The sequence below is a fragment of the Ornithorhynchus anatinus genome, chromosome X5 (assembly GCF_004115215.2).
Source record: "Ornithorhynchus anatinus isolate Pmale09 chromosome X5, mOrnAna1.pri.v4, whole genome shotgun sequence".
Classification (NCBI taxonomy): domain Eukaryota; kingdom Metazoa; phylum Chordata; class Mammalia; order Monotremata; family Ornithorhynchidae; genus Ornithorhynchus; species Ornithorhynchus anatinus.
The window spans coordinates 56,528,878-56,555,145 of record NC_041753.1 but is presented as its reverse complement, the minus strand read 5'-3'; the positions used below and the strand labels follow the sequence as shown (position 1 = coordinate 56,555,145).

General features: G+C 44.5%; 1 protein-coding gene across 3 annotated transcripts in view; it reads right to left on the bottom strand.

The window, feature by feature from the left end:
• PIP5K1B (phosphatidylinositol-4-phosphate 5-kinase type 1 beta) overlaps nucleotides 1-26,268 on the bottom strand; it is a 242,653-nt gene that overhangs the window by 63,265 nt on the left and 153,120 nt on the right. For all 3 annotated transcript variants that reach the window (XM_029056073.2, XM_029056070.2, XM_029056072.2), the window contains exon 9: nucleotides 6-217. In XM_029056073.2, coding sequence (XP_028911906.1) covers nucleotides 6-217 — 212 coding nt within the window. The remainder of the gene's footprint in view (nucleotides 1-5; nucleotides 218-26,268) is intronic.

Sequence of the window (26,268 nt, the reverse complement as noted above, 5' to 3'; positions counted from 1 at the left end):
CTCACGTGTTTGTACTCTCTGTGGTGACGGAGTCTCCAGACTTGCCAGGACCCTGTATGGATTCCATCGCAGTAGAATAGAGGACTTTCTGTGCGCCAGGTCTCTTAGCATCCGCTGCATTCTGGGAGCTTTCCCCTTCCTTTTCTTTCAGGGTATGGTCTAACACATGGATTCCCAGCAAAAGACTGTAGTCCATTATTTTGAAACTTTCCAAGACCTGGAAGAAAAAGAGAAATCTGGTGAACCAAAAACTAACACAAGGCCCTCCCCATTCCAAGCGAATTGCCTGGGAAAAAGAGCTCCAAAAATTCCAGCAAGATACAATGTCTACACAGACCGGCCTGGAGATGCAGTCCCAAAATGACAAAGTTAAATCTCTCCAAATCACAGGTCTAGATTATTGCCTCCATATCAGCTCATGCTGCATATATCGAGATGGATATCTGAGCATCTAGAGCCTTGGTCAAAAGGGTTCCATGACACACAGAGTTGCCCCGGGATCAGAGCCAGCTGAACCATTTTCTTGCAGCCAAGTCTTGGTTGGAGCCTGGTTTCCTGGGATTAGCACAAATCTGAAAAGGAGCAGGTGGCTTAGAGTTAAGTGGAAGGTAGCAGACGGGTGAAAAGCAGCAAGATGGCAGGCCACATCCACCACCACACCATCCGGGAAGTATTCCCCTTTTAGGAAGTGGGGATGATACCGACCACCAACTGCTCCTGCAGGATATGCCTCTGTAGCTATTGCCGATCCCCTGGTGACTAGGCGATATCAGATCTCCAAAACCGGAGAATGCACTGCCTCTGACTAGTCAGTTCCAGACTAAAGTTGGCTGTTGTTTAAAAGCTTGGAAATGGCATTTAAACAGAATAGGAAATAAGTATGCTATGATTCAACTTCTTGGCCAGGTAGATCAACAAAATGGAGGAAGGTAGCGCTAGAATATAAAATATACAGACGACAGGGACCATGTCATCTCCTTTTATTGTATGCTCCCAAGTGGTTAGCAGAGTGTTTGGTAAGCAGTACATGCTCAATGGCGATGAAGACGGAACATTTTTGTATAGAGTACATTGTTGCTAGCAAAGCTTTGATGTTGTGCCACTGGACAATAGAGATGCATAGTTTAGAATCTGTCTAGTTGTGGAGGTGCAAATCATATTGTTTGCGATCTAGCCAATATGGCAGGTCATAATTAACCTAAGGGTCTATAGATGTTTTGGGGGCCAGGTGAAAGAGTTTTTAATATTTTCATCATTGTCTAGGTCACCATTTCCTAAGTAGCCTCAAAGAGAGTACTGTTCCATACAAAAAGAGTGATAATGAAAAGAGGCAACTGTAGACCCTACGTCCACTCACCAAGGCAGAACACATACTGAGCAAATACTATTAAGATTTGGGAATCCCTTTGGGAATTAATAGAAAACTGGAGAGAAAATGAGATAAGGCAAGAAGGAAAATGAGAAAAGAAAAAAAGAAATGCCTTTCTTCATTCTTTATAATGGCTCCCAATATCTATGGAGACAGAAATCACCCCTCAGAGATCATCCAAGGACAAAAGAAGGAAAATCACTTTCAATTGCAATGGGTGTGCAAAATAATCACTCATAATTAAGTAGCCGCTCCCTGCTTTTTCAAGGGGATATCTGCACAAACAGTGTTCTTTGGGATGAGGAATTTAAACACACATTAGAAACACAGTTCATTTATGATCTCCACTGCCTGATTTCTGGGGTAGGATCTGACCATAAATAGGAGTGACCTTGATCAGAAACTGAAATGATTTTTGCTATGGTTGTGCTCCAAGAACTTTCAATTAATCCTAGAAATGATTGCAACTTATCTATCCAAGCTCTGAAATATTTCCAGCATTCAGTAACTTAATATAGGCTGATCAGATTACTCATCCAGGATTCAAAATTATGCCTCAGCATGAGGTAGACACTTCCAGTGGACTTAGTGTGTATACATTTGCTTTAAAAAGGCTCAGGGGCAAACAGATGCCTTTTCATCTAGCTTAACTAGAGTTCTATTTCCTTGTTTCCAGAAAAAGAAAAAACGTGATTAAAATGCACTTAACTGGAAATAATGTAAAGTTTTGTATAGGAACAAAGCCTCTTTTAGGGCCATTTCATTCTGATATGATACGAATAACACTCAGGAAGACAGAGCAGTTCTAATGTTTTCAGAAACAGAACCTCAGGATTAAACAGGCTCACAACGAAAGGATGAAGAAAAAAAGAGATTCTCCCCTGCCACCCGCCCGCCCTTGAATAACTTCCTTGGCTCGGAAAATTTTGAATTGGTAAATTAGGTAGAATCCGATGCAAGAAATGATAAAGTCACTTTCCATATTCATAAAAAGTGTAAAGAAAAATAATATCTAACAGTAAAGCCTGCTGTACTAGAGCTGGTTCACGTTCAAACAGCAGGGCATGATAAATGTCTTATGATTACAACACCTATGAACTATACAGGCTTTCTCTAGAACCATAAAAATGGACTGAAATGCAGTCAGCATTTTTTGCTTAATCCAGCCCACCTTTCAGGTCTCTCATGAACACTAGTCCCAAACCCAAACCAAAGAGAATCTATATTTTACACTTCTTAGGCACACAAGTGAAAGGTGATACAGGGTGAAGTGGTTTCACTGGAAATTAGGTTGTGTCTGATGCGGGTCAGAGACATACAACTCATGGCATTCAGCCATAGGAAGTCTTGTCAAGGTTTCTCTCTACAGACAAAGCTAATAGCAACTGTTCTCTCTGTCTACAAGTACTTGATGAAGTTTTGGAGATCAAGTTTGGCACCTACTCCCCATTACTGGATCCCATCAAAAACACTGTGTGTAAAAGTCAAAATAATCATAATTATCACTGGACTAAGAATGTGCTTGGGACCAGATCAAAATGCATTTTCCAAAATGGGGGTGGGGGGAGGGGAAGGCCTAACACAAAAGAACCAATTGTGCATTCCAACACCAGAATTGAAGAATAAGCAGCAAACCAGTCTTGTGCAAAGTAATGTTTCACACCAAGTCTATCCACACCATGAAAACAGCAGAAGCACATACTAAAGGCTAAACCTCCCTAACTGGATCCAACTCAACAAATCTCCGTAAAGGCAGTTTCACCCGCACATTGAGCCCTCAAATATTCACTAGCCTTGCCTACAATTCACAACTGCAAATGATGATCTACTCAGTCAACAGGTGTAAGCAATGAGGAGAGGAGCAAATGCAACAACACCTAATTACAGATTGAGTTAAGGGGGGGGGGGGGGTCCGAGATCTTAAACAGTCAACCAGTGCAGGTTAGTGGACTGAGTCCACGTGCCAACTGGTTCACTCTGGCCTATGGACTGGCTCTGGGTCATGGCTAGAATCACTGGAGAAGCTGTAATATGAGCCACCATGGCTCTGAGTTTACTACTGGTGCCATTAACAAACCCCCACCTGCATCTGTGGCAAACCTGAACCCAGTCAGGTGTTGCTGCAGGCAGGAGGAGAGACACTTGACTAAGTCTCTTGCTGCCGCCCTGCTCTTCACAGCGACAGCTGGGAGAGGTTTGTTTGTCTGGTCCTCTAACAGCCTTGGGAAACTGGGTAAGTGGTCCTCTGGCTAAAATAATTGCTCACCCTGGTTTTAAGAGTGGGAAAATTGATGGATATAATGCCTGTAAACTGTTTTGAGATTCTTGATGAGAAAGTATTACATGAAGTACAAAGTACTTCAAGGCTCTCCACCATCTGGCCCCATTTTAACTCTCTGGTCTCTTATCTGCTATTCCCCAGCTTGCTGTCTTCATATTTTTTTTTTATGATATTTGTTAAGTGCTTACTATGTGCCAAGATACAAGAAAACCAACCTGGACACTGTTCCTGTCCCACATGAAGTTCACAGTCTAAACTGGAAGGAGGAAGATTGAATCCCTAATTTACAGGTGAAGCAACTAAGGCACAGAGAAGTGAAGTTACTTGCCCAAGGTCACACAGCAGACATGTGGTGGAGGTGGGATTAGAACCCAGGGCCTATGACTCCCAGGCCTGAGTTCTTTCCACTAGGTCATGCCCATTTCCCCCAATCAACCATCTAGCTACACCTTGCTCTTGACTCTTCTGCCTCTTTCTAAGCTCATGCTGTTCTCCCAGGCTGGAACTTCCTCCTTCCCTAAATCAGACAGACCACAGCTCTCCTGACATTCAAAGCCCTCCTAAAATCCCAGCACACTGAGTCATATGATGCTCTCTTCAACCATCTTTAGCACTTTCAAACTTATTTACACCCTCATGGGCAATGCTGTATGTATTTTGACAACACTAACTGTAAATATTTTTATGTTTCTCTCTGCCCTCATTAAAATGTACGATCCTCTAGACTGTAAGCTCCTTATGGTCAGGGCATGTGTCTATCAACTATGTGTTATGTTGTCCTCTCCCAAGTGCTTAGTACAGTGCTCTGCACATAGTAAGCACTCAATGCATAAGATTGATTGAGGAAGGGAACATTCTGCTTCATTATTCTGTACTTCCAAGGCACCTAAATTAATGCACTGTCAGATGGGCACTCAATAAATGCTGCAACTACTATTCCTCAAGGAGCTTAGTATCTAGTGGAGAAGAAAGATATACAAAATATTTCCATAAAGTAATAGTAGTAAGAAATACAAACACCCATGAGGAATTTACACACAGACCCATATTCTCTCCCATTTCCTCCATCTGCAATTTATTTAAATGTCTGTCTTCCACTCTAGCCTGTAAGTTCCTTGTAGAGCGGAATGGTGTCTACCTACTCTATTATTCCAAATTTATTGAGCACTATGTGCAGAGCACTTTACTCAGCACTTGGGAGAGTACAATATAATAGCGTTGGTAAGCGCATTCCCTGTCCATGTAACGAGTTTACAGTCTAGAGGGTCAGCATTGCACTGTACTACCCCAAGCACTTAGTACAGTGCCCTGCACACAGTAAATACTCAATACCATTGAGTGATTAATTGATTAAAAAGGTAACTGCAGTTGCTCTCAATTGGAGATCCCACCCTGATTTATTAATCATAATATCTAAGTATAGGTAATTAAGCCTGCCTTTGGGATGGAATAAAACCAATACAAGGCCTAAAATCACTTAGAATTCACTATTTTGGCTATAACTCAGAATTTCCTTCTATGTGTTTGGGTTTTGTTAGTGTGTAATACTCTTTTTAATTTAATTTCCTCCATAAAACTCAGTGTTCTTTGCTAATGTAATAAAAGGAAAACACGGACTGTGACGAGCAATACTGTTTTTGCTGGGAAGGCAGCCTGAAATAATTGTTCAGCACTTAGTCTAGTTATGGCAATAATGGATTTTTCACCTCATCCTTGCTTTTAAGATGGGGCTTCAGAATTTCTGGTAATAATGGATGAACCTTTCCAATGGACATTTTGTGAACATTTAAAATGTTTAAAACAATGAAAATTTACATTAAAATCTAAAAGATCAACAAATGAAAACATCCCTAAGAAAACCTCACCATGACCTATTTTGTCTCCTTTTTTCTTTTAAATGAAAATGTATCAATGCTGTAACAAATGCTGTAAATTTGCTGAACATGTATTACTCTTTCCCCCTTCAAAACCTTACTGAAGGCACAACTCCTCCAAGAGGCCTTCCCTGACTAAGCCCTCCATTCTCCTTCTCCCTCTGCCTTCTGCATCACACTGACTTGCTCCCTTCCTTCATCCTCTCCCCCCACCAGCAAAACAGTAGTTATGTACATATCTTTCATTTATATTAATTTCTGTCTCCCCTTCTAGACTGTAAGCTCATTATGGGCAGGGAATGAGTCTATTGTTGTATTGTACTCTCCCAAGCACCTAGTAAAGTACTGTGCACACAGTAAGCTCTCTGTAAATACGATTAAATGCCAGGTCCTGTACTAAGCGCTGGAGTGGATACAAGCAAATTGGGTTGGACAGTCCCTGTCCCACATGGGACTCACAATCTCAAGTCCCATTTTACAGATGAGGTTACTGAGGCACAGAGAAGTGAAGTGACTTGCCCTAGGTCACACAGATAAGAGGCAGAGGAGGGGTTAGACTTTCTGAATCCCAGGCCCGTGCTCTATCCACCTCACCATGCTGCTTCTTGAAACACAGTACCTCTCCATTATTGCCAAGTTGAAGCAATCGCCATGCTATGAGGGATCTCCAACTTGGATCACGAGTGTTTTGTAAAGAAATATTATTTGTCCTAGCTTTATTAGTGGAGGACTGAAACCCAAGAAAGCTGACTTACTCAAGATCACACAAGGAAACACTGAAATTCTCAGTTTTTGGTAAGTTAATGAGAAATCTGGTCATGTCAGGGAGGTCAGGCACTGGGCCTCCAGTGGAGTTGAAATCTCCTTCAAAGGCTTATTAAGGTCACATCTCCTCCAAGAGGCCTTCCCTGATTAAGCTTTCTTTTCCCCGCCTCACTTTCCCTTCTGCTTCATCTATGCATCTCAATCGGTCACCTTTGGGCACTTGATAGTCTCCCCACCCCACAGCACTTACGTACATATCTTTCAATTATATATTATAAATTACTTATTCATATTGTCTGTCTCCCCCACTAGACTGTAAGCTCGTTATGGGCAGGGACCGTGTCTGCTAATTCTGTCATATTGGACTGTCCCAAGCGTTTAGTATAGTGCTCTGCACATAGAAAGTGCTCAATAAATATGATTGATTGGGGGACAAAGAGACAAAGGAGAAGACAGAGAGGAGGAGGGAAGGAAAGGGGAAAGAGAATAATAACGGAAGGGAAAGAGGAAAGAAGAGAAATGAAAGGGAGAGACTGCCACTATTCTCCACCAAGCTCAATAAATACAATTGAATGAATCTTCCGCCTGGATGGTGATGCAAATGGCTGCCGGGGGCCTTCTTCTAGCTGGGGCCACTGTGACCGTGAGGCAGGAACAACAACCATCTTGGTATGGCTGGGAAGACATCATTCTTCCTGAGCTGGGCCACTTCAACCATGGCAGTAGCAGTCGCTCTTGCCTCCTCCTCCTCCTGTTCCTCCTCCGCTCTGCTGTTAAGCTGCCACCCTCCCACCGTAGCTATGAAGTCCCCTTCTGCCATCGTGACTGAAAATGGGTCTCATCTTTGACCTTTTCAGGTGGTGGGATGAGAAGCAGTTTGGACTAAGGGAGAGAGCACGGGCCGAAGAGTCAGCAGGACATGGGTTCTAATCCCAGCTCTGCCACTTGTCTGCTGTGTGACCTTAGGCAAATCACTTAACTCCTCTGGGACTCAGTGGATTTATCTGTAAAATGGGGATTAAGACTGTGAGCCCCATGTGGGACAGGGACTGTGTCTAACCTGATAAATTTGCATCTTACCCCAGTGCTTAGTACAGTGCCTGGCACATAATAAGCACTTAACAAATACCACAATCATTATTATTATTAATTCCCCCACAGGCGTGACTGTCATGCCTAATGCCCCTAGGTCTCTAGGCCCTGGATCCTAAGGGTGAGTTTTTTCCCCTCCTAATTTTTCCAAAGTTACCGAACATGAACACTGAGCCAAAGCAATTACAGGGTTTAGTGCTGAGCACACACTGGATACTCAGCCACTGAATAATCAAGACGAAGAAAGAGAAAAGGCTCACTGGCTATAATATAAACTGAATTTTAAAACAGATAACCAGCAAGTTGGACATCCTCCGGAAAGGCCATCTTTTTGTGTGGAGAGAGGGTAAGCTTTTCTTTCCTCTCCATTCAGGTAACAGATCTGTCCCCTTTCAGTTTTGGCTGGAATATGATCGAAGCAGAGGTCTGCTAACGGGTACAAAACGAGGGCTTTATGAGATGAAGTGAAGCACTTCAGCTCCTACGAAATGATGCATTTTTAAAGCACAAAAAAAATCCAGAAAGTAAGGATATCTACAAAGAAGTGAAATGATAGGAAAGAGAAATCATCCACAGCAATCAGCAGGGAAAAATGTGACCTGATAAAATGGGCTTGGACATCCTTTTCCTCCCCCATAAAAAAGCCTGCAACCTACCCAACTTTGCACTTTAAAAATTTTGGTGCCTAGACTGTAAGGTTGTGGGAAGGGAACGGGTTTACCACCTTTGTTGTACTGAACTCTCCCAAGCCCTTAGCGCAGTGCTCTGCACACAGTGAGCACTCCATAGACACCATTGATTGATTTATTGCCTGAGATGATGAGAAGCAGCTTGGCTTAGCGGAAAGAGCACGGGCTTAGGAGTTAGAGGTCGTGGGTTCTAATCCTGACTCCACTTGTCAGCTGTGTGATGTTGGGCAAATCACTTAACTTCTCTGTGCCTCAGTTTCCTCATCTGTAAAACGGGGCTGAAGATATGGCACAACCTGATTACCTTGTATCTACCCCAGTGCTTAGAACAGTGCTTGACACATAATAAGTGCTTAAATAAATACCAACATTATTATTATGACAGCCACACCCTCACCTTTAAGGAGGATGAGAGGAGCCATAGCAATGGTAGGTTCAGAGAGGAGCAAAATGGTTGACTGACTGGCTAGAGCTCCCTCCCCCCCTCCCTTACCCACCACTTTCTCACTGATGTGGCAAATGTGAATCAGGGGAGGAGTCCACAGGTGCTCCTGGCTAGTTTAGATGTCAATTGGGAGCCACTGGCATCCCCGTCATCATCAACCACATTGTTAACTCTAATGCACAGGCTTTGAACCCTGGAATTCTAGAAGCTGTTCAAGACCCTTCTTCCCATGGAGGCAGGGCATGGGCCCCCACCAAGACTCCTGATTGATCTCCTGCCTTGAACCATGATCTTTCTAAAATCCAGATAATTTCTTTGTGCCTCAGTTACCTCATCTGTAAAATGGGGATTAAATCCTTCTCTCTTCTACTTAGACTGTGAGCCCCATGTGGGACAGGGATTGTGTTCAACCTGATTAAACTGTATTGACTACAGTGCTTAGAACAGTGAAGCAGTGTGGCCTAGTGGATAGGGCATGGGCCTGGGAGTCAGAAGGACCTAGGTTCTAATCTTGGCTCTGCCATGGTCTGGTATGTGACCCTGGGCAAATCACTTAACATCTCTGGGCCTCAGTTACCTCATCTGAAAAATGGGGACTAAGACTATGAGCCTTATGTTGGGACAGGGATTGTACCTAGCCCAGCACTTAGTACAGTTCCTGGTACACAGTAAGCACTTAAAAAAAAAGCATAAAAAGTGCTTGAAATGTAGAAAGTGCTAAAACTTTATTATTAACATCATTCTTCACTCTGGGGTAGAACTAGAGTCCTAAAGTAGTGTGACCTAGTGGAAAGAGCACAGGGCCTGGGAGTCAAAGGACCTGGGTTCTAATCCTGGCTCTGCCAAATGCTTGTTGTGTGACCTTGGGCAAGTCGTTTTACTTCTCTGTGCCAAGACTGTCTCCAATCTCATTAACTTGTATCTACGCCAGCGTTTAAAACAGTGTTTCACACATAGTAAGTGTATAACAAATACCATAAAAAATGATTTGAGACCGGAGAAATACGTCAAGCCCAGTTATGCAGTGCAGGAAATATCCTGGGTTTCTTGACCCAGTCTTTTATAGACCTTCAAGCTCTGTGGAAGAAATGATGACTTGATGTGTGCATGAGAAATATTCAAGAACAGCCTGGAGAAAGAAAGGGTGCACTTTGCCAAGCAAGAGACTTCAAGAGCTGCTTCGAGAAGTGGCGTGGCCTAGTGGAAAGAACCTGGGGTTGGGAGTCAGAGGACCTGGGTTCTAATTCCATGCCATCACTTGACTGGTATGTGACTTTGGGCAAGTCACTTAACTTATCTATGCCCCAGTTACCTCATCTGTAAAATGGGGATTAAGACTTGGAGTCCTATGTGGGACAGGGATTGTGTCCAAGCTGATTACCTTGTACCTACCCCAGTGCTTAGTATAGTGCCTGGCATATAGTAAGCTTTCAACAAATACTATTTTAAAAGAAATAAAAAGGTCTCCTGGGGCAAGGGGGGTAAAGTGAAAGAGTGAAGGAGTCAGTCAGTCAATGGTATCTTTTAAATACCTGCTTTGTGAAGAGCACCATATTAGAAGCTGAGAGCAACTGCAGAGCAAGATCAATTTCCTCTATTGAAGAAGCCTCCAATCTAACCTTCCCCCAAATGTATGGAGGCCCTCACATTCCAGTGATGTGGATATTGATGTAGACTGTAACTGCCAAGATCTGCCCTTTCCTCTCCAACCAAACTGCTACCTTGCTGGTACAATCTCTCATAATATCCCGACTAGATTATTGCATCAGCCTCCTCTCTTATCTCCCCTCCTCCTATCTCTCCCCACTTCAGTCTATAATTCACTCCGCTGCCTGGATTATCTTTCCACAGAAACACTCTGGGCATGTCACTCCCTTCCTCAGAAACCTCCAGTGGTTGCCTATCAACCTTCTCATAAAGGAAAAACTCCTCACTCCTGGCTTCAAAGCTCTCCATCACCTGGCCCCCTCCTTCCTCACCTCCCTTCTCTCCTTCTACAGCCCACCCCATTCACTCCGCTCCTCTGGCGCTAACCTTCTCACTATGCCTCGTTCTCGCCTGCCCCGCCGTCAACCCCTGGCCCACATCCACTGACTTGGAATGCCCTCCCTCCTCACATCCGCCAAATTAACTCTCTTCCTCTCTTCAAAGTCCTACTGAGAGCCCACCTCCTCCAGGAGGCCTTCCCAGACTGAGCTCTCCCTTTCCCTCTGCTCCTCCTCCTCTCCCCAGTGCCCCTACTCCCTCCCTCTGCTCTACCCCCTTCCCCTCCCCACAGCACTTGTGTATATTTGTATATATTACTTATTACTCTACTTTATCAATGATGTGTATATATCTATGATTCTATTTATCTATTTTGATGGTTTTGATGCCTGTCTACTTGTTTTGTTTTGCTGTCTGTCTCCCCCTTTTAGACTGTGAGCCCGTTGTTGGGTAGGGATTGTCTCTGTTGCCAAATTGTACATTCCAAGTGCTTAGTACAGTACTCTGCACACAGTAAGTGCTCAATAAGTACAACTGAATGAATGAATGACTGTGCTAGAAGCCAACCAAAAGCTAATTAGGAAAGTCAGTCCCTTCCTTTTTTGGAAGTGTATTCTGTGAAAGGCCAGTGTAAATGAATCTGGGTAGCATGAAGTCACTTTTACATAGTAAAAGGGGGCTAAGGTTAAGAGGACTAAGGTTAAGAACAAAAGTGTGCAGCTTATTTTTGTTGCCGAAGATGAAGTAGGATCTCAAGAGTTTGCAAGGCAATCTAAGTAAAATGTCAGGGAATAAAAGTTGAGCCTCAGGCTCTCAATTTTATCTTCTCTTTTCCCTCTTGAAGATATATTGTGAGGACAATGTTTGCTCCTGTAAAATCTTTTAATAAAAAGTCTGTGAGAACAGTGTTGGCAAAGCACTGTTGAAATAATGAATAAAACATGAACAGGTATAGCTAACTTTAAACTAGACCTGTGTTATGGGAAAAGGCAGAATCTGTGTAAAGTGAACCCAGCTTTTACGTAGTGAAAGGGAGTTTAGATTCCAGAACAACATTTTAAAAATGAACCAGTGGGAATTAGAGAAAGTAGAATAAGTGTCAATTGAAAGACACGTATCTTGTGTATTATGATTTCATTTGATTGTTTCATCCAATCAATGGTATTTTTTGAGCACTTACTGTGTGGAGAACACCGTACTAAGCGCTTGGGAGAGCATAACTGTGGTGTCTGATGTATTGATCAATCAACACTGCGTGTTCAGTCCACTGCATAAAACAATAATAAATTCAGTTCTGCCATAACGTTTTGTCGACAACATAAGTCTGTCTGGTCTCAAAGTGCTTCGCTATGGAAGTAAACTTTTTTATAAACAGGTACACGTTGTAGTATCAGAATGGATGGTGGTGCATGAGTTTTCTATAATATGAGGTTTCACAAAAACATGACCTTCTCATCATGAGAGCACTGGGTGTTCACCACCACTACTGTGCATGCAATGTAATAAAAGAACAGGTTTTACCACCCTTGGGAATGAGGTTAGCCCTACGTTTATGAATTTTTTGAAAAACTTGGGAATACCTCTTGTAGATTATGTACTGAAATAAGTCCCTTGTTCCAGATTGTACTCCTCAAATCACTCACTTACAATTTACATACTGCTAGAGAATGAACACAACTTAGTACCAGTCACTTTACTTACCCTCAAAGGAGTTTAGAAACCAGTAAAATGAAGACTATCCTCTGAGGGCCAGCATGGTGACTGACTGTACATTATATTCAACCTCTATCAATCAAAAAATCCATCAATGCTATTTATTGAGTGTTTACTGAATACAGAGCACTGTACTAAGCGTTCGGGAGAGTAAAATACAAGAGTTGGTAGGCATGATCCCTGCCTACAGGGAGCTGACATTCATTCATTCATTTAGTCATATTTATTGAGCACTTACTGTGTGCAGGGCACTGTACTAAGCGCTTGGAATGTACAATTAGGCAACAGAGACAATCCCTGCCCAACAACGGGCTCACAGTCTAAAAGGGGGAGACAGGCAGCAAAACAAAACAAGTAGACAGGAATCAAACCCATCAAAATGATAAAAAGAATCATAGTATCTACACATCATTAATAAAAGAGAGTAATAAATAATATATACAAATATACACAAGTGCTGTGGGGAGGGGAAGGGGGTAGAGCAGAGGGAGGGAGTAGGGGCACTGGGGAGGAGAGGAGGGGCAGAGGTAACGGGAGGGCTCAGTCTGGGAAGGCCTCCTGGAGGAGGTGAGCTCTCAGTAGGGCTTTGAAGAGGGGCAGAGAGTTGAATTTGGTGGATGTGAGGAGGGAAGGCATGCCAGGTCAGTGATAGGACGTGGGCCAGGGGTCGACAGCAGGACAGGTGAGAACGAGGCACAGTGAGGAGGTTAGCGCCAGAGGAGCGGAGTGTACAGGGTGAGCTGTAGAAGGAGAGATGGGTGGTGAGGTAAGAGGAGGCAAGGTGATGGAGAGCTTTGAAGCCAAGAGTGAGGAGTTTCTGCTTCATGCGAAGGTTGATAGGCAACCACTGGAGGTTTCTGAGGAGGGGAGTGACGTGCCCAGAGTGTTTCTATAGAAAGACAATCCGGGCAGCGGAGTGATGTATAGACTGAAGCAGAGAGCGACAGGAGGATGGGAGATCAGAGAGAAGGCTGATGCAATAATCCAGTAGGGATATTATGAGAGAATTCTAGAGGGGGAGACAGGCATTAATCTAAATAAAATACGGCTATGTGCGTAAGTGCTGTGGGGCTAAGGGTGGGATGAATATCAAGAGCTTAAAGGGTACCGATCCAAGTAAAATGGAGATGCAGAAGTTTTCTCAGAAATTTTCCTTTCCAACTGAAAAAAAAAATAGCCTGTGGGCAAAACAGGTCAGGACTGGTGATAGGAACCTACCTCCTACACCTGATTCTGTCTTTGATTAAGCTCCTTTAATTAAATGTTTGGATTAGTCTTTAATTTGGTAGAGCTTCACATTACTTGAAATAGAAACTACTAGCCTTAAACAGGCAGGAAGACTCACAGCACAGCTAAAACAGGAGACAAGGCTGAGCAGCCCAGATAAAATATGTAGCGTGGCCTAATAGAAAGAGCACAGGACTGGGAGTCAGGAAACCTGGTTTTAATCCCAACTCCGCCACTGGCCTTCTGGGTGACCTTGGGCAAGTCACTTCACTTCTCTGTTCCATAGTTTCATCATCTGTAAAATGGGGACAAAATACATGTTGAGTCTCCGTCTCACACAGTGAGACAGGGGCTATGTCTGATCTGATGATCTTGTAGCTATGCCAGCATTTAGCACAGTGCTTGGCACAAAGTAAGCACTTAGATACCATCTTTACTATTAGCATGGCGTAGTGGATGGAGCAAGGGCCTGGGAGTCAGAAGGTTCTAATCCAGGCCCCGCCACTTGTCTACTGTGTGTCCTTGGGCAGGTCACTTCACTTCTCTGTGCCTCAGTTACCTCATCTGTAAAATGGGGATTGACACTGTGAACCCCACATGGAACAGGGACTGTGTCCAATCCTATTTGCGTGTATTCACCCCAGCGCCTGGCACAAAGTAAGCGCCTAACAAATACCATCATCATTATTATTATGTACGAGCCATTCTACTCTCGTCAAGGCTCACTTTTCTGGGTATAAATCTAAAGCATCTAAAAAACAACAAGGCTCTGCTGTCAAGAATCTGCTGACAAGAATCTGCCAGGTCCGTCTTCCCATTTTTCTGATTTTGCTGGCAGCAGACTAAGCCCTTTATTTCCCCATCCATTCCCCCCCCCCCCCCCCCCCCGTAGGCTTTGCACTTGGCGACAGACCCATTAAGCACCTTGATACTCACTCCAGTCCCTCGGCACTTGTGTAACTATTTTATTTTCCTGATCCCTAATTCTAGTTTAATGCCAGTCTCCCCCTGTAGACTGCAAGTGTCTTGCAGACAGCGATCACATCTACTGACTGTGTTGGATTGTTCCTTCCCAAGCACTTAGTACAATGCTCTTCACACAGTAGGTGCTCAATAAATACTGATGATCGAGGATAGGTTTTAACTGAGTAATTACCCCACCTTCCTCGAGTAGGTACCCAGATGATAGAGTGAGTGAGTGCAAATATCAGCAGATCTGGACTCAGAAAATGGTTTAGTAAATTTGGCTGGCCTTAGAAGTTCATTAAGATTCTGAGAATCCTTCATGATGGCATGAGTGGATGGGTTAGAGCAACCCATTTTCCAGTGCCAGTGGGGTAAAGTATGGCTGCAAGAAGAGATTTGAATGCAGGTCTTAGAATTTTCTTCTACCCCTCTGGGAAACCTTTCCAACTCAACTGACTTTGAGCACCAGCACCAGCCAAAGTCCTAGAAACAGTCTTTTTTTTCTTTCTTTAAAAATGGTACTTTTCAAGATCTTACTATGTGCCAGGCACTGTATTAAATGCTGGGGTAGATACAAGCTAATTGGGTTGGACACAGTCCCACATGGGGCTCACAGTCTTAATCCCCATTTTACAGATGAGGGAACTGAGGCCCAGAGAAGGGAAGTGACTTGCCCAAGGTCACACAGCAGACAAGTGGCAGAGCCGGGATTAGAATCCAGGTGTTTCTGACTTCCAGGCCCAGGCTCTATCCACTAAGCCATGCTGCTTCTCATTTAAGAATTCAGTCATTCAAGAATCGTTGTATGCAGAAGACTGGTCCCTAGAGGCCCCCACCCAAGAAGGCATGCAAATAATTGTAAACCATGGCACTAAATCACTTATGGGATAATGAAAACCGAGGTGACGTATAAAGAAATCCGAGCCGACATGTCAGCCGGCACCAGGGGTACCCTACGCACATCCAAAGATCTACATCGGCAACATGGAGCTAAAAACACTGTCATAGAATTCCATTATCGAGGAAGAACACTGGCCAACGGTGTAACAGAAAACAAGGAAGTAGAAAGTCACAAGGACAGCAAATCCTGTCAGAGTGTTGCAGTATCAGGCACCAGTCCAAACTAAAGGCCTACAGAGCTGAAGTGCTGCCCATCTCTATCCATGGCTGTGAGACTTCGGTCTCCCCCAAATGTCACAGCAGACTTCTTGCGCAGTTCCCTCAGCTCCATCACTTGCAGGCTCTACTTAATATTGAATGGCAGGATGGGATAACAAGTATGGAAGCCCTGGGATGAACTCAGTCCCATTGAAGATAGTTAAGAATATAATTATTGGACTTGGATTGGTTTAGTCATTTACCGGTCTGGAGGGAGGACATCTGGCCCAGGTGATCTCTTGAGACCGCCCCTACTCTATCGCTCTCTGATTCTACGAGCTAGCAGGGTCATGTAACTTGAGTGATGGTTGTGGAGAGCCCATTTGGAAGTGGTGGTGGAAGGCCTGTGCTCCATCAGTCTCACTTCTGGGGAAGGAACTAGGGAAGGAAGTGCCTCCTTTGGGGAATTTTGGACCTTGGGAATCCCTCTATTCTGTTGGAAATCAATCAATGGCATCTATTGAGTGCTTATGATGCAAAGAGTGCTGTATGAAGCACTTGGTAGAGTACAATGCATTAGAGTTGGTAGATCCGTTCCCTGCCCACAAGGAGCTTAAAAGTCTGGAGGGGGAGGCTGCCATTAAATAAATTACAGAGAGGGGAAATGGCAGAGTAGAAAGGATGTGTATATAAATGCCGTGGGGCTGGGGGTGGGGTTAATATCGCAAGGGAAAAGCCCCTGCTCCAGTGCTTGCTCTGGCACCCATTCCAGCACCCCTCCAGCACCCCCTCCGGAACCCTCTCCCGCGTCGGCTCTGGAACTCCTCTGGCGTCCATTTCGGCAGCCCTCTGGAACCCCTCCAGCGCAAGCTAGGGCACTCCTCCATCATTCCTCCAGAACCCCGACCAATGAGCACAGGTGATGCAGAGGGGAGGGTGAATAGGGGAAATGAGGGCTTAGCTGGGAAAAGCTTCCAGGAGGAGATGTGTTTTTAGTAGAGTTTGGAAGGTGGAGAGAGTGGTGGTCCACCGGCTATGAAAGGGGAGGAAGCTCCAGGCCATTGGGAGGGCATGGGGTTGGCATCAAGATGGAGGAGAATAAGTTACATTGAGTAAGTTGGTTAGAGGAGAGGGGTGTTCAGGTTGGGGTGTAGTAGGAAATAAGCGAAGAAGGGTAGGAGGGGGAAAGCCGAATGACTGCCTTAAAGCCGACGGTAAGGAGCTCCTGTTTAATGCGGAGGAGGATGGGCAAGCACTGGAGGTTCTTGGGGAAATGGGGGAGACATGGGCTGAATTTTTTTTTAGAAAAATGTTCCTGACAGCAGGGTGAAAAATACACTGGATAGAAGAGAGGGGGCAGGGAAGTCAACAAGGAGGCCAATTTGTTAGTCAAGGTGAAAAATGCTAAGCGCTTGGATCACTGTGGTAGGAGTTGGGATGGAGTGAAAGGGATGGGTCCTAGAGATGTTGAGAAGCTTGCAATTTGCAGGATCACGCTGCCAGCCAGTGAAAAACTGTAAACTCAATTCTAGTCAGGCGGTTTCCTCCAAGTGTCTCTGTCACCTCCCCATTAGTTGGACCTCAGACTTGCAAATTTCTGCCTCTACCCCTTGTCACGTAGTGTCCCTAGGTTACCTGGGTTATCTCAGAGGTATTCAAATTTATATTTTCAGTATTCTCATTAGACTCGGTCTTCTCTCTTTCCACACTTCCCTGCCTTTCTCCCCACTTATACGTCAGATTTCACTTAGCTGTTGATTTCCCTGCCTTAATTTCTTCAGGGTATATTTTTAATAACAATCAAGGATTTAGTTGGAACTCAAATTAGAGACTAGATGGTGCAGAATTTGAATTCCATATGCTCTACATTCAATCTTGTTAATCGTGGAGTAGTTTCAATTTAAACCTTGTTACTAGACATAGAAGCAAAAGCTTTTCCATTAGGTCTGAAGGGCATTTTCTTCCTGGCCAGGCAACCAAATAGAAGAAAAATGAATCATTTAATTTAAATGCGAAAGACCATTACGACCCAACATTGTGGCTGAGATTTTATGCACTCAGCCATGGTGCCAAATTAACCCCTTTATAAAAACCCACTTCTCCCCCATTCCTTTTGGTTCTGCACTACGATCTCCTGGTGACATAAAAACCTAAGTCTCCATTAGTATTTGAAGAAGTGACTTAAAACACAGGGAAAAGAGAATGCACAAGTGATGAATTTGTCCTCACTTACTGAAAATCTGATGCTTAAACTCTAAGTCCCATAGAAGCAGTGTGGTGTAGTGGATAGAGCATGAACCTGGGTCCAAATCCCAGCTGTGCCACCTGTCTGCTGTGGGAACTTGGGCAAGTGACTTCGTTTCTCTGTGCCTCAGTCACCTCATCTGTAAAATGGGGATTAAGACTGTGAGCCCCATGAGGGCACACAGTAAGCCCTTGCCTGAAATTACATATTAGCCAGCTAACGTTTGGAGGATTTACTGCCAGTATTTTTTGTCACTAGTCAAGTTAATCACATTGGACACAGTCCACGTCGCACATGGGGCTCCCAGCCTTAATCTTCATTTTACAGATGACGTAACTGAGTGCTTAACTGTCCTCCCTCCCAGTTAGACTGTGAGCCTCATGTGAGACCTGATTATCTTGTATCTACCCCAGTGCTTAATACAGTGTTCGGCACATAGTAAGCACTTAATGAATACCGCAATTATATTTAAGCGTCAAGGCACAACCCTCAGATAGCGAGCAAAGGGCGTGTAGAGACCCCTGCATCCCCGCACAGACGAGAGGACTCGGGGTCACCCAGGAGGTGCAGGGAGATGCAATCTCCTGGAAAGAGAGCCACCCCCTGTGTACACCCTCTCAGGCTATGGCTTTTGAGTCCAAGACTTGGGACAAGCAATAGAGGCAGTAAATCCTCCAAACGTTAGCTGGCTAATATGCAACTTATGGCAAGGTCCTTTTTCACCCTGCCATTAGTTTTGCCTTATGCAGAACTGATAATAATAATTGTGGTGTTTGTTAAGCACTTACTATGTGCCAAGCACTGTACAAAACCATGGCATAATCCCTACAACTATAAAACAGCAGCAATAAATATTATGGGAAAAACCAGTTTAATGATATTCAATGAATCACTTCAGTTTTTTTCCAGCTATATATGCTTGCTTTTTTTAAAAAAGACGTAACGATTTTCAATCCAAAATGTACTTATGACATCTCCCTTAGAGAAATGGCATTTAATTATCTTTCATAAAATCTGTTTGATTTTTCTAGTGGCATCAACCTCGCCTGCCTGTAATTTTATTTGGCCACTTCATGTACTCTCTATATTCCCCATTTCCACCTGGGGGGCAAGCCGGCTAATATAATGCAGTGCTCTGTTCAATTCATTTATCATCCACCATTCTCTGACTGCCCACCGTGGGCAGAGCACTACAAGAGATGCTGAAGAGGTTAAGGGAGAACAAGACAAGGTCCTTGCACTCAGGGAGCTTACAATGAAGCGGAGCCTATCTTGATTATAGGATCTGTGCTCTCTATTATTTTTCCAGAACAGCGGAGCTCTTCATACACTTCAGTCCCCTAAAGTAGCGTTCCATTTGAAGCACTCTTACCACGGCACGAACTGGCTCCTACCCCCCGCCACCCCCCCGGCTTATTCTCTCCCGGGCCTCGTAAACAACTCCCAAAGACAAATGTCCAGGTACTGCGTGTTCTGGGAACTAGACTGTTTTGCAATCGTCACACGGTTAATTCAAGCATCCTGTTACCACCGCTGGAGACAGAATACCGGGCTGGATGGACCATTGGTCTGACTTACTAATGGCACTGCTTATGTTCTTTCACCATTTTTTCCTCTCACGTAGTCTGACTAAATCATGCTCTCGTTGGCCAGCCTCTGAGACCGTCAAACTGACAAACGCTTTGTGGTTTTTAATTGATAGATATTGTCCTGGCTCCTAATGATACAGGTGTTTGATTTTTATTTTTTTTGGATATATGAAGTAGGTATTTAGCTACAAAATAACATACCGAGTCCTCAGAGTAATTCATTAAGCCTTCACTGCAAATTTTGACAAATCACGGTTTATGTAGAGCCCTGAGTCTAAAGCGGGAGTTTGAATAAGTGCTGTCTGGGAAAGGAGACAAAAATCTCTTAACTGAGTTGGAAAACTCTGCACCTGTACAGTGTTTGCAACGGCTCCTGTGGCCAGAACTCTATTTCCTCATGCCTCTCACACCCTTTTTGGAAACTGGTTTACATTTGGCATGGAAGGCTCTTGGGGCAAGCAACTGGAGGGCCAGGGAGTAATGTGATAGGAAAGAGAGCCAATTATCTGTATATCATCTTTCTGCTGCAGAGGTGTCCTGCCAAGAGGGTACCGTAAAGCGGAACACAGGCATCCAGTCACTGCTCTGAAGTTTTTCTTTGGAAGAAAGCCAATCTAGTTCCCCTCGACTCTGCCTCGGGAATCAGAGACCTACACTCTACTTGGCTGGCTGGAGTACTGAAAAGACTGAAGGTAGCAGAGTGGACCTCGATCAAGGTGCCAAGCCACTGGGCACACAGGAACCAGGCAACACAGTTGCTTGCTCTCCTCCCACCTTCGTCGGCCACCAGAAATGAGGCTTTAAAGACAGTCAAGGCAGGCGAGCAGAAAGGATGTTTCCCGCTAACTTTCAGAGTCCCTTGGTCCTATCCTGCCCTGGAGTGTGGGGTAGCAAGAGGGGAAAGAAAGCAAGCTGGGCCCCACTGCCCCCTAAGCCACCTGCATCCTTTTGGTAACCAAGGATGATGGGGATGGGTGATGGGGGAGACTCCCAACCTGTTCCTTATCTCTAGTCCTTTGAGGGCCTCCTGCTTCCTGGGGTGCTGGTCACAGGAGCCAGGAGTAAGTTACTGGAGAATATGTATGGGGGGGCAAGGGTGGGAGAAGAGTGCACAGTAACTGGATGCAGGTTTGGGGTGGGGGGAGTGGATGGACAACAACACATCTCCCACTCTCTCTCCCTATGCTGATTATTTTCTAAGCCCTTTAAGCCACCACAGGCTTCGAGAGTAGGCGTGGCAATCAGGCACTCGGGGAGACAAGCTCCAGGAATTATATGGCGGGTACATGGTTTGAGTGTTGGATGACCATAGAGGGTTACATTAGAAATGATAGGGAAAGGAAAATAAAAGGACAGAGAATTTGCATCCTTTAAACTCACATGCAGTGGTTCAGCCATGAAACAATATCTGGCATTCCACTTGGAACTTGGCAACGGCCCGTGATTCTGTTTTCCACAACCTCTTAAATATCTTCCCCTAAAGCTAATTCACAATTAGGCAGGTCAGAGTCTATTCCTAAATTTCTTTCATTATGCACACACTTCACAAGCAGCATGGTCTGGTGGAAAGAGCCAAGGCCTGAAAGTTGGAGGACCTAGATTCTAATCCTGGCTCCTTTATTTGCCTGCTGTGTGACCTTGGCCAAGTCACTTAATTATCTGTGCCTCAGCCTCCACATCTGTATAATGGGGATGAAATGCCTGTTCTCCCTCCCCCTTAGACTGTGAGCCCCAGGGCCTGTGTCTGACCTGATTATCTTGTATCTACCCAAGGAGATACTTACTACAGTGCTTGGCATATAGTCAGTGCTTAAGAAATACCACAATTATTATTTTTAGGCCGTCTCTCCTTAAGGACCACCTCCACCACACACATAATAATAATAATGTTGGTATTTGTTAAGTGCTTACTATGTGCAGAGCAATGTTCTAAGCACTGGGGTAGATATAGGGTAATCAGGTTGTCCCACGTGAGGCTCACAGTTAATGCCCATTTTACAGATGAGGGAACTGAGGCACAGAGAAGTTAAGTGACTTGCACACAGTCACACAGCTGACAAGTGGCAGAGCAGGGAGTCGAACCCATGATCGCTGACTCTGAAGCCCAGGCTCTTTCCACTGAGCCACGCTGCTTCCCGTACACAGGGTGGGTGTTAAACTGTCCCAGCTGACTCCACTTACTGATATACTGTCTGAACATTCCCAACAGGGATCCAACCCCAGAACAAAAGCTTCCATCCAACTTATACATTGTTCAAGAGGAAAATATAAAATATGTAGAAGGAAACTGGGTGAATACTACAAGGTCAAATTCAGTGTGTTGGAAGGAGTTGGCCAGAGGGTACCTACCCCACTTCATTCTTTATGGTGTACCCCAAAAGTGCACTGCTTTCTTCTCCCCCATTTGAACTCTGTGGAAAAAAATACTTGACCTGTCTTCTATCCCCAGGCTCAGGAAATATTGATACGCATCTATAGTTTCCATGGCATGCTTTTCCTTTTGGCCTGTATTATTCAGTCACACATCAGGTGGCTTTGCAAGTCCAAACAGAGACGTCTCTCCACAGGAAGAAGGCAAGAAATCAAATGTAAGAGCATAAAACAAACACCTAAGCAGAAAAGGGAAAGACTGGTGTGAAGCTCTGGGGATGTAAGAGTAGGAAGTGGCATGGTCTAGGGGAAAGAGCAGAACACGGGCCTTAGAGTCAGAGGGGTCTAATCCCAGCTCTGCCACATGTCTGCTGCATGACCTTGGGCAAGTTACTTCACTTCTCTGGGCCTCAGTTTCCTCATCTGTAAAATGGGGACTAAATCCTACTGCCTCCTACTTAGACTGTGAGCCCCAAGTGGGACAGGGACCCTGTTTGACCTCATTACCTTGCATCTAAGTCAGCGCTTGGTACAGTGCTTGCCTCCATTGTAAGTGCTTAACAAGTACCATTCTTAGTATTATCCATAAGACCCCTGCTTTGAAGGGCAGGAAAATGATAGGAACGAGCCGCAAATAACAACCTTAACCTCAACAAACATCCAAACTGCACTACATTTCAGTAGCGCCTGTTGCCAAGGAACCTATTTTTTACATGGGAATTTTTCCCAAATCTTCATGAAATCCTTGTGAGGTCAAGTCAATGGGCGGCAATCACGCCCAAGCTACAGATGAAGAAAAATGAAGCATGGAGATGAGACTTGTCTCAGCAGTAAGGACTTTCACACTTCTCTCCCATCTCTGCCTCTCAGTGTGTGCTGAGAGCTGCCTGAATTGGGAATTCAAACTCTGAGTCTTGTCCTCTGGGATCCCAGTTGGATATCACCCTGGGTTTGCCACCTTAGAGTAATTCAATGCCTCCACCAAGTTGCCACTAAAGCAGACATCTTCCTTATGAATCAGAGCCTGAGAATAAAGCTTGGCGAGCTCAAGCCGGGAGGTTGAATCCTTATCACTCACTCGTCCCCCTTCTAATCGATCAATCAATCCTATTTATTGAGCACTTACTATGTGCAGAGCACTATATTACTACTAAAACAAATTACTGTGGTATGTGTGGAGTACTTACTGTGTGCCAAGAGCTGGACTAAGTGCTGAGATAGATACAAATTAATCAGGTCAGACACAGCCCCTGTCGCACAGTCTAAGGACAAGGGAAGAAGGGGTATTGAGGAGCAGCGTGGCCCAGTGGTAAGAGCCTTGGCCTGGGAGTTCTCTGGCTCCCAAATTCTAATCTCTGCTCCACCACTTGCCTGCTGCGTGACTTTGGGCAAGCCACTTCCTTTCTCTGTGCCTCAGTTGCCTCACCTGTAAAATGGGGATTCAATTCAACACCTGATCTTCCTCTTATATAGACTGTGGGACAGGGACTGTGTCCAACCTGATCAAATTCTATCTATCCCAGAGCTTAGAACAGTGCTTGACACATAGCAAGCACTTATCAAATACCATTGAAAAAAAGGTATTGAATCCCCACCTTGCAGATCAGAAATCTGAGACCTTAAAAACCACGAAGCCTCTGTCACAGGCCTGGGATACTGAAGACTATAGTAGCAGCAGCAGTAGTAAAATATTATGGTAGTAATAGTTTTTGTGGTAGAAATAGTATTTATTGAGGATTCACTAAGTGCAAGGCGCTCACAATACTAAGCACGTGGGAAGTTCCTACAGAATCAGATGTCAAGCTCCCTGTCCAAAAAGAATTTACCACTCTAATGGGGCAGGCCGAGATAAAAGTACTTATAAACAGAGAAATCTGAATAAATAATGGCTGTATAGTCAATTACAAAGATCTATACAAAAGTGTTAAGGAAGGGGATTAAGTGCGACAGGTGATTTTTCGGTTGATTAGACTCAGGGTGTTGGGAGTTAACTGGGTCTTAACTACTTATAAAAGGATTGGTCACTGGGCATATGCTAAACTCCCTTTAATGAGTCAGTTTGGTCAATGGCCCCTCCACTATTATCACTGGACTTTTATAGCCCTCAAAGGCTGTACTACCATTTATTAATCCTCCCCACACTCTTTGAGTTATAGGTAAGAGAAGCAGCATGGTCTAGTGGATAGAGCACAGGCCTGGAAGGCAGAAGGACCTGAGTTCTAATCCTGGCTCTGCTCCTCTGCTGTGTGACTCGGGTACATCAGTTCACTTCTCTGTGCCTCAGTTACCTCATTAGTAAAATGTAAAATTAAGATTGGGAGACCCATGTGGGACCTGGACTGTGTTCAACCTGATTAGCTTGGCTCTACTCCAGTGCTTAGAACAGTGCCTGGCACGTAGTAAGTGCTTAACAAATAATATTAAAAAATAAAGTAACTGGAAATCCCAGTTACATGATTTGTATTATTTCATACAACTGCTCTAACTCCCTCCATCCCAGGAAGTGCATTTTGGTCCCCCTCAACACACCTCTTCCACCACCTTTCCTCCAGTTTTTTGTCCCTAATCGTTGACAAGACTTCTGTAGCTTGCCCTTCCCCTGCCAAACACCCTCCGAGTGTGGTTTTGAGGAACACGGCCTTTATGAAACTCTGCTTTTAATTCACGTCTGAGAGCCTACGCCTCCACTTTTTCCTGCACAAATGCTTTGGCGGGTTCCTAAAGCTTTCTTCAGAGAACAGAGAGTCATTTCACCCAGGACCGTAGGAAGCTGGTGTATAAAGGGAAAGTTAAAACACTAAGGTTTCCTGAAACAGTTCTGAATACAAGTTATGATGATGGTAATCATTCTGCACTCCACGGCACTTTTCATCTGTAGCTTTCATGATGCTTAACCTTTGCAGCATCCCAGGGAAACCCTCTTATCCTCATTTTGCGGACAGAAATGCTGAGTGAAAAAGAGAAGTGACTTGCTCAAGATTCAGAGATTCTAGAAATCATCCCCAAAGTCTGGATTCTCAGCCCAGGTCACCGGACCCAGCTCCAGCTATGAATCATTTGTAATTATTGAGCATCTACTTTGTGCTGAGCACTGTCCCAAGCACTTGGGAGACTTCGAAAGGGGTCAGTAGACATGATCTCTGCTCTCAAACAGCTAATGGTTGCAGACTTGTGCAGGCTCTTATCACTGTATAAAGCTGCCTCATCTTGGTGAAACTGTGATTCTGATTTCTCCTCCCCAAACTCTGCTGAAAATATACAGTATTTAAAGCAACCGAGCTTCAAAAAACAGCTATTTACCCCTAAAATTGTCTACGGTAACCTCACAGTGGGCTAGGCAAAACAGAGAAGCTGAAATTAAACGAGAGACAGTTCTGGCTTCTAGAAATCCCCAAACGGTAGGCAAGATGGATGATACAAAAAGAGAGGGTAGGTTATACTGATTTTTCTCTCTTATGCTTGCTAACTTGTTTTTACCTTTCAGCACTGCATTCTGTGCTACGTACCCTGTCCCATTTCTCGGCAACATTTTGGAGACTTAACTGCGTCTTTACAACAAAGAGGGACGTCTGGATTTCATTTTTATCATTGCCACCACCACTACCATCACAAGCACTTATGGTGTGTCCAATTTGGGCAGAGACTTGTCTGAAGTAGTGGATTCCCACATGTAACTCCCATCATGCCCATTATCACTGAAGCTAACAAAGGGGTAGGAAGGAGCAAAGGAACAATGCCCTTTGTGGGTGAACTAGCTTCAAGCCAGCTGAGAGTTAGATCACCCACTGGACACAGAAATCTCAAGTCGCTTCAACGACCAGTATTTACTAAACAATAGAGAGCATTCATTTGTAATAAGAAGACTTGAAATCCTACAGGGCAGGTGGTTAAAATCATCAAGCTGGGTTCTAAATCCTGCTCTGCCACTTGTTTGTCATGTGACCCTGGGCAAGTCACTTAACTTCTCGGCACTTCGGTTCCCTCCTTTGTAAAACGGGGATTAGGACTGTGAGCCCTGTGTAGGACATGGACTGTGTCCAACCCGATTAACTTGTATCTACCCCAGTGTTTAGTACAGTGCTGGCACATAATAAGCACTTAACGAATACCATTTAAAAAAATGCATGACCACTAGGATTGCCCTGTCTTTTCCTGAGGTTTACCATAGTGACTGACCCTTTCCCAATCCAAACCTCTCCAAACTTCAGGTTTTTCAAAGATCCACAGGGAAAACCACCCCATGGATAGTTCTTAACTGCTTCATTGAGCCAGAACAGTTTGTAATTGTGTGTGTGTCTGTGTGTGTGTGTGTGTGCGCGCTCCAAAACAGGGTGGTATATTTCACTTTCTGACAACACATGCATGGCATTCTTTCACATTCCCTCCCATGTTACCGTGCACGCTCCACCCAGGCTGTCGAGTCCTATTTGCCCCACCGTCTCCTGCTCCTCTCCCTATCTCCTCTTGCCCATCTTCTTTCTCTCCCTTTTCATCTGCTATCCTCCCCAGTCTCACCCTCAGCCCTGGCCAGGGCCACCAAAGCTATGAGGTGGACACAG